The sequence below is a fragment of the Leptonychotes weddellii genome, chromosome 1 (assembly GCF_054177405.1).
Source record: "Leptonychotes weddellii isolate Sample4059 chromosome 1, ASM5417740v2, whole genome shotgun sequence".
Classification (NCBI taxonomy): domain Eukaryota; kingdom Metazoa; phylum Chordata; class Mammalia; order Carnivora; family Phocidae; genus Leptonychotes; species Leptonychotes weddellii.
Genome location: NC_138369.1, coordinates 179,352,318 through 179,365,470, shown reverse-complemented (window position 1 = coordinate 179,365,470; position 13,153 = coordinate 179,352,318). Strand labels below are relative to the sequence as shown.

The window sequence follows — 13,153 nt, the reverse complement described above, 5'->3', positions numbered from 1 at the left end:
CATTTTTTTTTTAGGATTTATTTATCTATTTGAGAGAGAGAGCACAAGCAGGAGGGGTTGAGGGTGAGAGTGAGAGAATATGAAGTCCACTCCCGCTGAGCACAGAGCCAGAGGCGGGGCTCAATTCCATGACGCTCAGATCAGGACCTGAGCTGAAATCAAGAGTTGGTGGCTTAACCAACTGCGCCACCCAGGGGGCCCTCTGCATTTCTAATAAACGCCCAGGTGATGCGAATGATTGCATTGTAGGTCAACCATTTCCCTGTTTTCACAGCCACTACCATGTCATTCTTCTGCTACCTTTATGTGAAAATGCCCTTATTACGGATCATCCCAATTGCCTACCCGCTAAGAGGGGAACAAATCCCGTTCCCAGAAAGCGGGAAAAAGGCAGGGTTTGAAGCCTCGGGTCTCATGCTTGGCCTCTCATTGGGCATGGATGACGTCACTCAGACAGGCGTGGCTCTAGTTGTGACGTTTCCGGCGGCGGATGGTGAAGGACGCGGCGGGAGGCGGGAGCGGAAGTGGGGGGCAGGAGGGCCGGTGGGTGGCGGAAGGGGAGGGCCGGGAAAGTCGCTCTAGTCGGCCCTCTTCCGGCGCGAGGAGCCGGAAGTTGTGGCCCGGCAGTGTCAACTAGGGGGCTGCGGGCTGAGAGTGCGGCTGAGACCGCGACCATGGGCGGGAAGAACAAGCAGCGGACCAAGGGGAACCTGAGGGTGAGCGTGGAGGTGTCTCGGCCGGCCGGGGAGTCCTCATCTCGCAGCGGCTGGTTCTACCACGCGCGCGTCCGGAGGGCGTGTGGAGCGCGGCTGTAGGGAGGCGTGTGTTTGCGTGTCGAGTGTGACCTCTCTGTTGTGTGTGCGTCCCCCCGAACCGGGTGGGTTGTCTCTGAGCAGATTGGGGATTTGTGAGAGAAAAGATGTTCCATGCCAGAGCTGTCTCCACCCGAGCACACATCCTGCAATTTCCATTAAGGAATGGTTCAGTATCCGTTTCACCTGGAAGGTTACCTGGCCGGGCTAGCGGGGGTGGGGGTATGTGGCACTAGGAACAAGGGAATTGGGTAGAAAGCATTTAAAGTGAGCCTGGTGTGCAGGGCATCTCGGATCATGTCGCTCTTTTGCTCAAAAACCTGCTAGGGCTCCCCAGATTCCTCGGGGTAAAGGCCAGATCCCTTACGATGGTATACATGGTATGTGGTCAGCCTCTGGCCCCTTCCTTTCTCTGGCACCGTCTTCAGCTTTCTCCTCGCTCGCTCCATCCAGCCACACTGATCTCCTCACCAAGCCTTGACCTTGCCTGGAAGGCTCCCTAAGGCTCTTCTTTTAGGCGGCTACAAATTTGCTTGAGACACCCCAGTGAGGTCTGTCATGATCGCCCTATTTTAAATTGTAGCCTCCCACTCCCTGTGCTCCTTTCCTGCTTTATTTTACTCCTGTGCACTTAGGACTTCTCACATACTATGTAATTTACTGTCTTTCTTCATTTACTGTCTTGCTTCATTGGGATGTATTATGAAGGCAGGTGTTTTTATGAAGGCTGTTGTCCTAGGAGCCTAGAACAAGGACTAGTATATAGTAGAAGCTCACTAAATATTTTTTAAAAGATTTTATTTATTTATTTATTTATTTGCGAGAGAGGGTGGGGGCACAAGCAGGGGGAGCAGCAGAGGGAGAGGGAGAAGCAGGCTCACCACTGGGCAGGGAGCCCACCACTGGGGGCTCCATCCGGGACCCTGGGATTATGACCTGAGCAGGAGGCAGATGCTTAACGACTAAGCCACCCAGGTGCCCCTAAATACTTGTTTAAAGAAGACCCAAAAGTGGATTAAACTTACCATTAGGGATGTTATAATGATATATTTTTATGGTATTAGTCTTGTTATGGCACAGTCCAATATTATGAGAGTGCATTTTTCCTGCTTCTGATCAAATTCTAGTGATATCAGTACATTTTCTTAGATCTGCCACTTGATCTGTTTTTGGCAGATAGTAGCAACTGTAATAATAGTAACTTGCCTTGTGTTGGTACTGTGTTAAGCACTTTACTTGCATTCTCATTTAATTTTAATTTTTTATTTGGACAGTTTTGTGTTTTTTTTTTTTAAATATTCCAAACATGAGGATAAGTTGCAAAAATATTAGACTGACAAGCCATATGTTTTTTACCTAGATTCATCAACTGTTAATATTTGGTCACATTTGTTTTCTTTCTCTAAATATATGTATTTTGCTGAACCATATGAGAATTAATTGCGTATATCATGACACTTAACTCCTGAGTACTTCAACATGTATATTCGAAACAAATGCCATTCTTCTTCATAACCATGAACAATTACAACATGCAGAAAATTTAACTTCAGTATACTACTACTGTCTAATAATAGATAACATTGTATTCAGATTTCTATATAGATGTCAATAATGTTCTCTATAACTTGTTTTTAGATACAGCATTTTTAAAAACATCTAAGATACAATCAAGGAGTGATTCCATTCATTTAACCGTTTAGCTCTAGGTAGTTTTCCTTTGGGGTTTTTTTCTTTTCTTTTTCTTTTGAGGGCAGTTCTTTTATGACAGGGACAATTTAGAAAAGTCTAGGGCAGTTCTTTTGCTTAATTTAGAATTGTCTAATTGTTCCTTATGGTGAGATTCAGGTTAAACAGTTTTTGATAGGAATGCTTCATAGATGATGTACCATCATCAGTGCATCAGGGTGCACGTGTTTGTCCCACTATTGGTGTTATTTAATCACTTGGTTAAGGTGATGTCCATTGTAAAGGTATCTTTTTCTGTTGGCTATTAACAAATAATATGGGGAGTGGTATTTTGAGACTGGGAATAATCTGTTTTCTCACAAACTTTCACCTAATGGTTTTAGCATCCTTTGATGATTCTTGCTGGAATCAATTTTAATGGTTTAAAAATTTACATTTAATTTTGACAACCCAAGTAATGGCTTAATAACTTACTATTTTCTCATTTTAAAGATGATGGTACTGAGGCTTAGAGAAAGGGGAAGTTGCATAGTTGAGATTTGAACTTAAGAATGGCATTCTAGGGGCGCCTGGGTGGCTCAGTCGTTAAGCGTCAGCGTTCAGCTCTGGTCATGATCCCAGGGTCCCGGGATCGAGTCCCACATTGGGCTCCCTGCTCAGCGGGAAGCCTGCTTCTCCCTCTCCCACTCCCCCTGCTTGTGTTCCTACTCTCGCTATCTCTGTCTCTGTCAAATAAATAAGTAAAATCTTAAAAAAAAAAAACCAACCTATTTTAAAAAAAAAAGAATGGCATTCTTTCATCCAACAGACTTTGAGTACTGAATGTCATGTACTCAAAGATCATAGACAGATGTTTCTTGTTCTTGAACTATTAATTTAATGATAAACATATAAGTAAGCAAATGATTATAATATATTAAAGAATTATGATATGGGTATAAGTAGAAAGAAAATGGGAGAACAGAAAAAGAATGATAATTGACCTGAGGGAGGCAAGCATTGAAAACAAGAGTGTGTTTTGAAGGATGAGTAGGAGTTTGTCAGGCAATGAAAAGGAAGAAAAGGTTTTCAGGTGAAGAGAAAAGATTACACAAAGATCAGATTGTGAAAGGCATAGCATATTCAGAGAACTGTGACTTCACTTTGGGACTGAAACATAAGTGGTGGTAGCAAAATTGGGAGAGGAGAGGAGGAACTGTGACAAGGGAAGAAAAGAGCGTAAGGAGATAAGCCTGGGAAAAGCTAAGGCCAGATGGGGAAAGACCTTGTAAGTCTTCCTGAGTTTTGGCCTTTAAACTGTGTACTCAGGGGCGCCTGGGTGGCTTAGTTGGTTGAGCGACTGCCTTCGGCTCAGGTCATGATCCCAGGGTCCTGGGATCGAGTCCCACATCGGGTTCCCGGCTCAGCGGGGAGCCTGCTTCTCCCTCTGACCCTCTCCTCTCTCATGCTGTTTCTCTCTCGCTCGCTCTCCAATAAATAAATAAATAAAAATCTTTAAACTGTGTACTCAGGATTGCCACCTCTACTACTTCTAGAAGACAGGCACAAAAGAATGAAGTAGGTGTAATGTAAGAAAATTAACTTTCAGAAATAGAATCAAGGTTCTTATTTTTGAACTGTGGGTATAAGCATTTAACATGCAGTAGAGGAAGTAACAAGAAACAGTAACTATATTTTAAACTCAAAGTAGACATTGAATAAAAGATACAATTAGTATATTTTTGAAGTAATTTGTTACTTTAAAACTGGAAGTTGGAAATCTGATACCTTTTATTCTGTATGTAGTTATCACTGTCAGCTTGGATATTTCCGGTCAGTTCAGAATTCAGCCTTGAATTCTTTGGCCTTTTTTTTTTTTAAGATTTATTTATTTATTTATTTGACAGAGAGAGAGAGACCACAAGCAGGTGGAGTAGCAGGTAGAGGGAGAAGCAGGCTCCCTGATGAGCAAGGAGCCCGATGCGGGGCTCCATCCAGGCCCCTGGGATCATGACCTGAGTGGAAGGCAGTTGCTTAACTGACTGAGCCATCCAGGCGCCCCCTTTTGTTTTTTTAAATTATACTCCATGCTCAGCATGGAGCACAATGTGGGGCTTGAACTCACGACCCTGAGATCAAGACCTGAGCTGAGATCAAGAGCGGGATGCTTGACCGACTGAGCCACCCAGGCACCCCTTGACTCCTTTAGCTTTTAGCATTAATTTTTATATGATTTCATTATTCTGTTTTATAATAAAACTGTTTGTAAGTGATGTTATAGATAAAATTCTGATGTCCTAATATTATCATATTTAGTTTTCAGAATTGTATTATAATTCACGAATTTCCATTGTAGCTGTTTATCCATGTACCAGTATTGAGAAAGGTGAATTGAATAATGTTAGTTCATTTTAAGAAAGCTCTAAAATAGAGAACCTTTTCTGAAATCAGTCTTAAATGCTACTGTTTTGGGAAAAAAAAAGTAATTCAGGTTATCATTTTCATTTCTGGTCACTCATTTCAGTTTAGAAAGTAGTCCAGATTATTTCCTGACAGATGAGTTTCCCAAACACGATTTTGCTAGGTATGAGCAAATCAAATCATACATTTGGGTAACCCTTTCAACCATTCTTAGAAAGAAATCAGAAACAGATGAATTTATTTATTTATTTATTTATTTATTTATTTATTTATTTTTTAAGGAATAGGTGAATTTAAATGGATTCTAATGTCATCCTGGACATTGAACTGAGGCATTTTCTTTTTTTTTTTTTTTAAGATTTTACTTAAAATCTTAAATAAAGAGAGTGCACGTGAGCAGGGGGAGGGATAGAGGGAGAGAGAGAGAGAATCTCAAGCAGACTCAGCGCTGAGCATGGAGTCCAGCACAGGGCTCAGTCACACAACCCTGAGATCATGAGCTGAGCCAAAACCAGCAGTTGGAGGCCTAACGGACTGAGCTACCCAGGCATCCCAGAGGTATTTTTCTATTAGATGACAATGAATATGTTATTCTTTCAACAGTTTAAATATTTTTTTTTGTCACAACCAACCCCCTTAACTTTTTGCACTAAGAAGCTACTATATTGATTATCCATCTAACAAACTACTGACTATGGTTCAAAGGAGTGTATCTTATATCCTGACCATTGTATTGATTTTATGTCCATAGTAATGTAATTTGTATCCATTATAGCTCAAAGAAGTTAGGGTAACTTTGGGTATGTAGAAATGAGTGTGTCTGCCCTCAAGGAACTCCTAATCTTAGAAAGAGCTATCATTAGACTTGTCCCATGGTGGTTGTTGAGTGGAGTGAAAAGATGTAATTCATGTGTGAATTAATTTTATATCATTACATAGTACACATATGTGTGTATATATACTCTTTATACTAATTTGGAAATTAAAATTTTTATAAAATAGTACTTATTCTTAACCATATGTGATGCATTCTGAGTTTTAAAGTTTTATTCTATTTTTTTGAAATGCTGTCATGACCCATTAAGTTGATAATCATGAGCCACTAATGGATTGTATCCAATTTAACCAACATTGTTCTGATGTTTAGCAGACCAGGAAATAGCACTAGGATCACTATTGATAGGTTCTTGGTGATGGGAACATTGCAGTAGATGAAATCTTAGGCTAGGAAATAAAAAGTTCTCAAATAAGGGTGCCTGGGTGGCTCAGTGAGTTAAGCATCTGCCTTTGGCTGGGGTCATGATCCCGGGGTCCTGGGATCGAGTCCTGTGTCAGGCTCCCTGCTCAGCGGGGAGTCTGCTTCTCCCTCTCCCTCTGCCTCTCCTCCTGCTTGTGCTCTCACTCTCTGAAATAAATAAAATCTTTAAAAAAAAAAAACAGTTATCAAATAAAAGCTTGTTCCTCTCTGAGAATTGTCAAGGACAAGAACTCAAAGTTAAATTTTGAACACTTCCTGGACTCTGACTTTTTTTCTCTCAACATTCTTATCAGCCTTCTAACAGTGGCCGAGCTGCAGAACTGCTTGCCAAAGAACAGGGAACGGTGCCTGGATTTATTGGTTTTGGAACATCTCAGAGTGACCTAGGCTATGTTCCTGCTATTCAAGGAGCTGAAGAGATTGACAGTCTTGTAGATTCTGATTTCCGAATGGTGCTGCGGAAACTTTCTAAGAAAGATGTCACGACAAAATTAAAAGCAAGTTTTATGTTTTTCATAAAAATGATCAAGAAAATCCTTTTGTTAGAATAAAATGTCATTGGTATATTTTAGATAAAGAAAAATGAGCAATCGTTTATCACTAATAAGTTTTTACAATTGTACTTTTTTCTGACACATAGACTTAAGCTTAGTTTTTACCTTTTATTTTCTGGGCTATAAATTAGTTTGTTGTTCTGCACTTATTTGAACCACTTTGGAATTATGGGTGTATGGTTTTTCCCTTTAGAGAATGTAATTTTGACCCTATAGTATTAAATGGAGTTTTTGTTTGTATACATTTTATTAAAAAAAAAAATGAGAAGTTTCTATTATAGTATGTTGTGAAGGAACTCTTCAAATTAGTCCCATATGGCATAAACAGAAGCAGTGTATTCTCCCATTATATAAAATAGACTAAGCTTCTAGAATAGAATAAATATAATCAATAGACAATATTGTGGCTGTTGATCCTTAGTAATGTTGCTAATTTATTTTTAGGCTATGCAGGAATTTGGAACCATGTGTACAGAGAGAGACACAGAAATTGTAAAAGGAGTCCTTCCATACTGGCCAAGAATTTTCTGCAAAATTTCACTTGTAAGTGTTAAAAAACTTATACTAGTTTTTTGTTGTTGTTGTTACACAGTTTTTTTTTTTTTTTTAAAAGATTTTATTTATTTATTTGAGACAGAGAGAATGAGAGAGACAGAGAGCACATGAGAGGGGGGAGGGTCAGAGGGAGAAGCACGCTCCCTGCCGAGCAGGGAGCCTGATGCGGGACTCGATCCAGGGAATCCAGGATCATGACCTGAGCCGAAGGCAGTCGCTTAACCAACTGAGCTACCCAGGCGCCCTGTTACACAGTTTTTGATTGAAGTCATGGGGACTGTTACATTTATATGATTCGTTTTTGGTGAGGATTATAAAATGTTATGTCAGTATTATGCAGATTGGATCATGTTAGTTGTATAAAGTGTATTGGGAGTCTGTTTTCAGAAATTAGGTAATTACTAGAGAATTACCTACTTTCTAGTCATAGTAAAATTTGACAGTTTAATTTCTTTGCATGTTTGCTGCAAAAGAGTGAGTGTGAATTTGAGTCTATCTTGAATAGTTTTTATCTCATTGCAAGAAGGGGCAAAGGAAAAATTAATCAAATTTCTCACAATTTTTAAACTTAATAATTTTAGTTTAGCTCTGCCCATAGGTGAATTCTTATTAATGGGTCATCATAGCATATCCAGAAATGTCTGTATTTGTATTTTTATGGGCTGGAGCTATTTTAAACCATGTTATATTTTTACTAGGATCATGATCGCCGGGTTCGAGAAGCCACACAGCAGGCTTTTGAAAAACTTATCCTTAAAGTGAAGAAACACTTGGCTCCTTATTTAAAAAGTTTAATGGGCTATTGGCTAATGGCTCAGTGTGATACTTACACACCAGCTGCATGTGCAGCAAAAGATGCCTTTGAAGCAGCTTTCCCTCCAAGCAAGCAACCTGAAGCCATAGCATTTTGTAAGGATGAAATTACAAGTGTAAGTTCTTGGAACTGTTCTCTATTTTTTTCCTCAAGTATTTAAGGGATATAAGGTATATTATAATGATAGCTCTTTTACCTGGCCTTGTGAAGATTGAATAAGTAAGTGGTGTTTAACAAAATTGACCATTTTTGATTTTTAACATAAGTAACATTTTGGATTGAATCTTTCTAAGTTATTTAAATTTTTCATCTTTAATTTATAAATATTAGTCGTAGTACCTAAAAGATTTGCGTTTATGCTTTATGCTACAAAATCTGAAGAAAGAATACATCTAAAAAATAAATCTAAGTTTATTTTCCCCATATTTCCATATCAGTACATGTATACAGATCTACTTCATTCTTTTTGTTGACTTTCTGATATGGATGTACAACAGTTTATTTAACTCCTTTTATATTAATAAACATTTGGGGTTTTCCCTCAGTTTTTTATTATAACAAATACTGCTTCAGTGAACATTCTTGAATAGATCTCTTCATACCCTGTGGAGTGATAGTAAAATTTATAGTAACTATATGTTGGGTCAGAGGATAAGAACATTTAAAATTTTTATCGATGGTGATAAATTGCCCTTCAGAAGTCTATATAAATAGGCTTACCTATCTGATCTTTCCACCTAATACCTCTCCTACACACACACGTGCATTCTAGTTCCCCATTTAAGTTCTTGGTTCTTCCATTCTTTATTTTTCAGGTTTACCAAGTTTGTTTTTCTAGGGATGGGGTTTGTAGCTTTAATCATATTCTCAAAGGGAGTTGTCTAACCCAAGAATCATTGGTTTATTTAACATATCAAGTATTAAGTGTTGTGAGAGTGAAGTGTGATGAGTTGGAACACTAGGAGTTTTAGAAAATGGATTTTGAGATAACTAATTTGACTATTCAGGTTTTCATTTGGTTGGTTTTTTGTTCTTGGCTTTGTTATGGATGGGTAACTGATCATTGAATATGTGGATTATTTCCTCCATTATTCTCCCTTTACTTGGTTATGTCACAGTTCTTACAGGTACTGAGTTTGAACTTTCCCAAGTTCAAAACCAATTTTGTAGAGAGGAGTTAGGCAAATGAAGACCAAAATGTCAGATTTATAGTTATTACATTATACTGTCTGTAAGAACATAGGCTCCAGGTCATACACACAGTGGGTTCTAGTCCCACTGTGCCATTAGTTTTGCATGTGACCTTGGGCAAGTTTCTGTGCCTCTATTCATCTATTAAAGTGGAAATTGTACTTCATTGAGTAGTTGTGAGGATTAATTTAGTCAATGGATGAAATGTATTCAAAGCAATACCTAGCATGTGGAAAAGCTAAGTAAATGTTACCTATTGTTATTGCCGATAAAAGGGGTCCTAGAACAGTGGGTTCCCTAGTCTGCATCCTGGAAGTAGGCAGATTTACCCACTTTGAACGGAACCTTAGACATTTCTCCATGATGAAGCAGAGCACAACATGTGGTCTCCTCTATGAGCTGGGAGGCGCTCAAAAAGAGGGGAGAGGAAGACAACCTAATTTCTCTTCCAAACTTACTCATCGGGAATTCTACTTCACTGCTGTGTACAAGAGGAATGGAGGAGCAAGAGACCAGGAGTATTTAAGGGGAAATTCCTCTTGACAGGTATTGGAGATGTTCAGAAGAAGTATCCTCTCCTTTTTACCCCAAAAGCAGTCAACCTTGGGGATTGATAGGGAAAGAAAAATAGGTAAAATTCAAATCTTTTAGTTTTGCTGCTTAATTTGCTACTTTTTTGGGGAAGGGGTAAAAACTTTTAGGTCAGATAAGGTTTATGTTCTAACTGTTCACCATTGACAGTTCAATAAAATCTCAAGGTTATGGAATTTCCCCACCCCCCGTAGGTGCTGCAGGATCATCTTATAAAAGAAACACCTGATACACTCAGTGACCCACAGTAAGTTATGTTCTATCTGTGTAACTCATGTTAAGAATTTGTTTCGCTCATAGGTAATAAGACGATCATTTCAAGGTCACATTTTTAAAAAAGGGATTGTAAAAGTAGAGATGAAAATACTTCATGTAATACTATATGCCAGGTGCTGTTTTAAGTGTTTTTACTTGCAAGTTGTCCTGTTTAATTTGAATTATCTGGGAGTTACGTGTTTTGTTCTTTTACAAAGAAATATTTTTATGTTTTTCCCACATTTACCTTTTGATAGTCCTAGCAGGAATCATTTTAAGGTCTGGTTGAAATAGTGAAGAACTATGAATAGTTCTGTTGAAAGAGTAGTAAAATGTCCCATTTACTTTTATGTACAAATAAAACTGTGAGAAGTTCATAATGGAAAGTAATCTTAGATGCACTGATACCAATTCCTAGAATCATCTTGCTACTGAGAGCAATATATTTGCACACTTTTTTCAAGTCACAGCTTTGCATCTACTTTCACCTTGTATTAGTTGAAAAATATGTGATTAAAATTCTGTGTATGTTCATATTTTAAGGGAGGGGGGTTGGCACAGGGAGGTAGAATGTAGAAATAAAGCAACTTCAGTAGATATTTAATGATAAAACATTTAAAAAAGAAGTGCCAAATATGCAGTTTGGCTTATTTTCAATCCTTATGTATATTTATTTTCTTTTCACATCAAGAACGGTTGCAGAGGAAGAAAGAGAAGCTAAATTCTATCGGGTTGTAACTTGTTCCTTATTGGCCTTAAAAAAATTGCTTTGCCTCTTACCTGATAATGAGCTTGATTCTCTGGAGGAGAAATTTAAGTCTCTTTTATCACAGAATAAGTTTTGGAAATATGGAAAACACAGTATACCTCAGGTATCTTAATCTTTTATTGTAAACATTTCTGTGATTCCTTTTTTTCCACTCTGATATTGTTTATATTTTTGCTTTATGCTTATTATTTATGTTTAAAACTCAGTGAACACATCTTTGTGGTTGGACTGAATTCCTCTTTTACTGCAATGTTATTGTATTTTCACTTTTTTATTTAGTTATTTAGACCTCAGGTTCAGAGTTATATTATTACACTCCTCTGTTCATTGTGCTTTAAAATTGTTGCTTTGTGTGAGGCTCTTCTAACTTAATGCATTTTTTCTCTTTTGTCTCTGCTTCCCTTTTCATCCTCCACTTCTACCAGCTAACCATTCTAAATGTGCTTAGTGTATGTCCTTTTGTATGTAAAGTTGATGCTTGTTATTCATGGTAATTAGGTTATATGAAGAACCCGCAAACATTGAATTAGTGAATACTGAAGCATTGCTCCTAGGGGAAATATAAGATTAGGTGTCTGTGAGTCTTTGGTCACAACATTTTTCTCGGTCAATATATAACCTTGTTTTATGTATGTTTGTTTAAAGACATCTTAATATATATTGCTGATTCATTAACATTGAACTCCTGGACAATAGCACTAGAAGTCATGCCTGAATGAAGCTTATCTAATATGCATTTTCTCTGTTAGGCGCATCATAGCCCTTTTGCATGTATTTTTAATTCAAATAAATGATACTATGTTATATTTCATTCCATTTATTTTTTACTTAGTACTTTTTAAGTACTAGGTGGCTCAGTTGGTTAAGTGTCTTAACTCTTGATTTTGGCTCAGGTCATGATCTCAAGGTTGTGAGATTGAGCCTTCATTGGGCTCCACTCTAAGCATGGAGCCTGCTTAAGATTCTCTCTCTCTGAAAAGAAAGAAATCAAAAGTACTAAAATACTTTAAATCTATCATGTTCTTATATGTATATTTGGTCTGTGCCTTCTAACTGCTCTGTAGTACTCAGAATTGCAGTCCTTCCATTTTACCACCCCCCCCCCACATTCTCTCAGTGGTAGATGCCCTGATTGCCTCCAACTCCCTGCCTTCACAAACAGGCAGCAGTGAACATCTTCATTCATATCCCTTCAAATCTGCAAGGATTTCTTTTTTTTTTTTTAAGATTTTGTTTATCTGACAGAGAGAGACACAGCGAGAGAGGAAACACAAGCAGGGGGAGTGGGAGAGGGAGAAGCAGGCTTCCCATGGAGCAGGGAGCCCAATGTGGGACTTGATCCCAGGACCCTGGGATCATGATCCGAGCCCGAAGACAGACGCTGAACCACTGAGCCACCGAGGTGCCCCTGCAAGGATTTCTTTTTATTTATTTGAGGGAAAGAGAGAGCATGGGTGGGGGAAGAGAGGGAGAGGGAGAAACAAATTCCCTGCTGAGTAGGGAGCCTGATATAGGGCTCAATCCCATGACCCCGGGATCATGACCTGAGCCGAAGGCAGAGTCGCCAGCTGAGCCACACAGGTGCCCCAAATTAGTTTTTTTCATAGAAGTATCCTGAAAGTTGAAAGACTGTCTTATCCTTACTCTGGCACCTTTGTCAAAATTCAGTTGACCATATATCTTGGATTTTAATTTTAGACTCATTATTCCATTTATTTATATGTTTATCCTTACACCAATACCACACTCTCTTGATTATTATTGTTTTGTAATAAATTTGGAAGCCCTCCAGCTTTGTTCTTTTTAAAAAATTTTAGGTTATGTTAGGCTATGTTAGGCCCCTTTCATCCTAAAATAGTATTTTATAATGTGTTTCATCCTGATCATGTTTATAATTTTTGGTGCTGTTGTGAAATGGGTTTTGTTTTTTGTTACATTTTTTATTACATTTTTTATTTTGTTTGTACTGAGATAGGTATCCTTTACTTTTGTATGTTAATTTATATTCAGCAACTCTTTCAAACTCTTGTTAGTTCTAATAGCCAGTGTTTAGATCTTTTTGAATATTTTTTTTTTAAAGATTTTATTTATTTATTTGAGACAGAGAGAATGAGAGAGAGAGAGCACATGAGAGGGGGGAGGGTCAGAGGCAGAAGCAGGCTCCCTGCTGAGCAGGGAGCCCGATGCGGGACTCGATCCAGGGACTCCAGGATCATGACCTGAGCCGAAGGCAGTCGCTTAACCAACTGAGCCACCCAGGCGCCC

General features: G+C 38.5%; 1 protein-coding gene across 2 annotated transcripts in view; it reads left to right on the top strand.

The window, feature by feature from the left end:
• Positions 1-559: 559 nt before the first annotated feature.
• Positions 560-13,153, top strand: part of LTN1 (listerin E3 ubiquitin protein ligase 1) — a 73,015-nt gene continuing 60,421 nt past the window's right edge. For both annotated transcript variants that reach the window (XM_031038455.2, XM_006742730.3), the window contains exons 1-6: positions 560-716; positions 6,453-6,656; positions 7,158-7,256; positions 7,967-8,197; positions 10,059-10,111; positions 10,811-10,991. In XM_031038455.2, the coding sequence (XP_030894315.2) occupies positions 675-716; positions 6,453-6,656; positions 7,158-7,256; positions 7,967-8,197; positions 10,059-10,111; positions 10,811-10,991 (810 nt within the window). In that variant the 5' untranslated portion in view covers positions 560-674. The remainder of the gene's footprint in view (positions 717-6,452; positions 6,657-7,157; positions 7,257-7,966; positions 8,198-10,058; positions 10,112-10,810; positions 10,992-13,153) is intronic.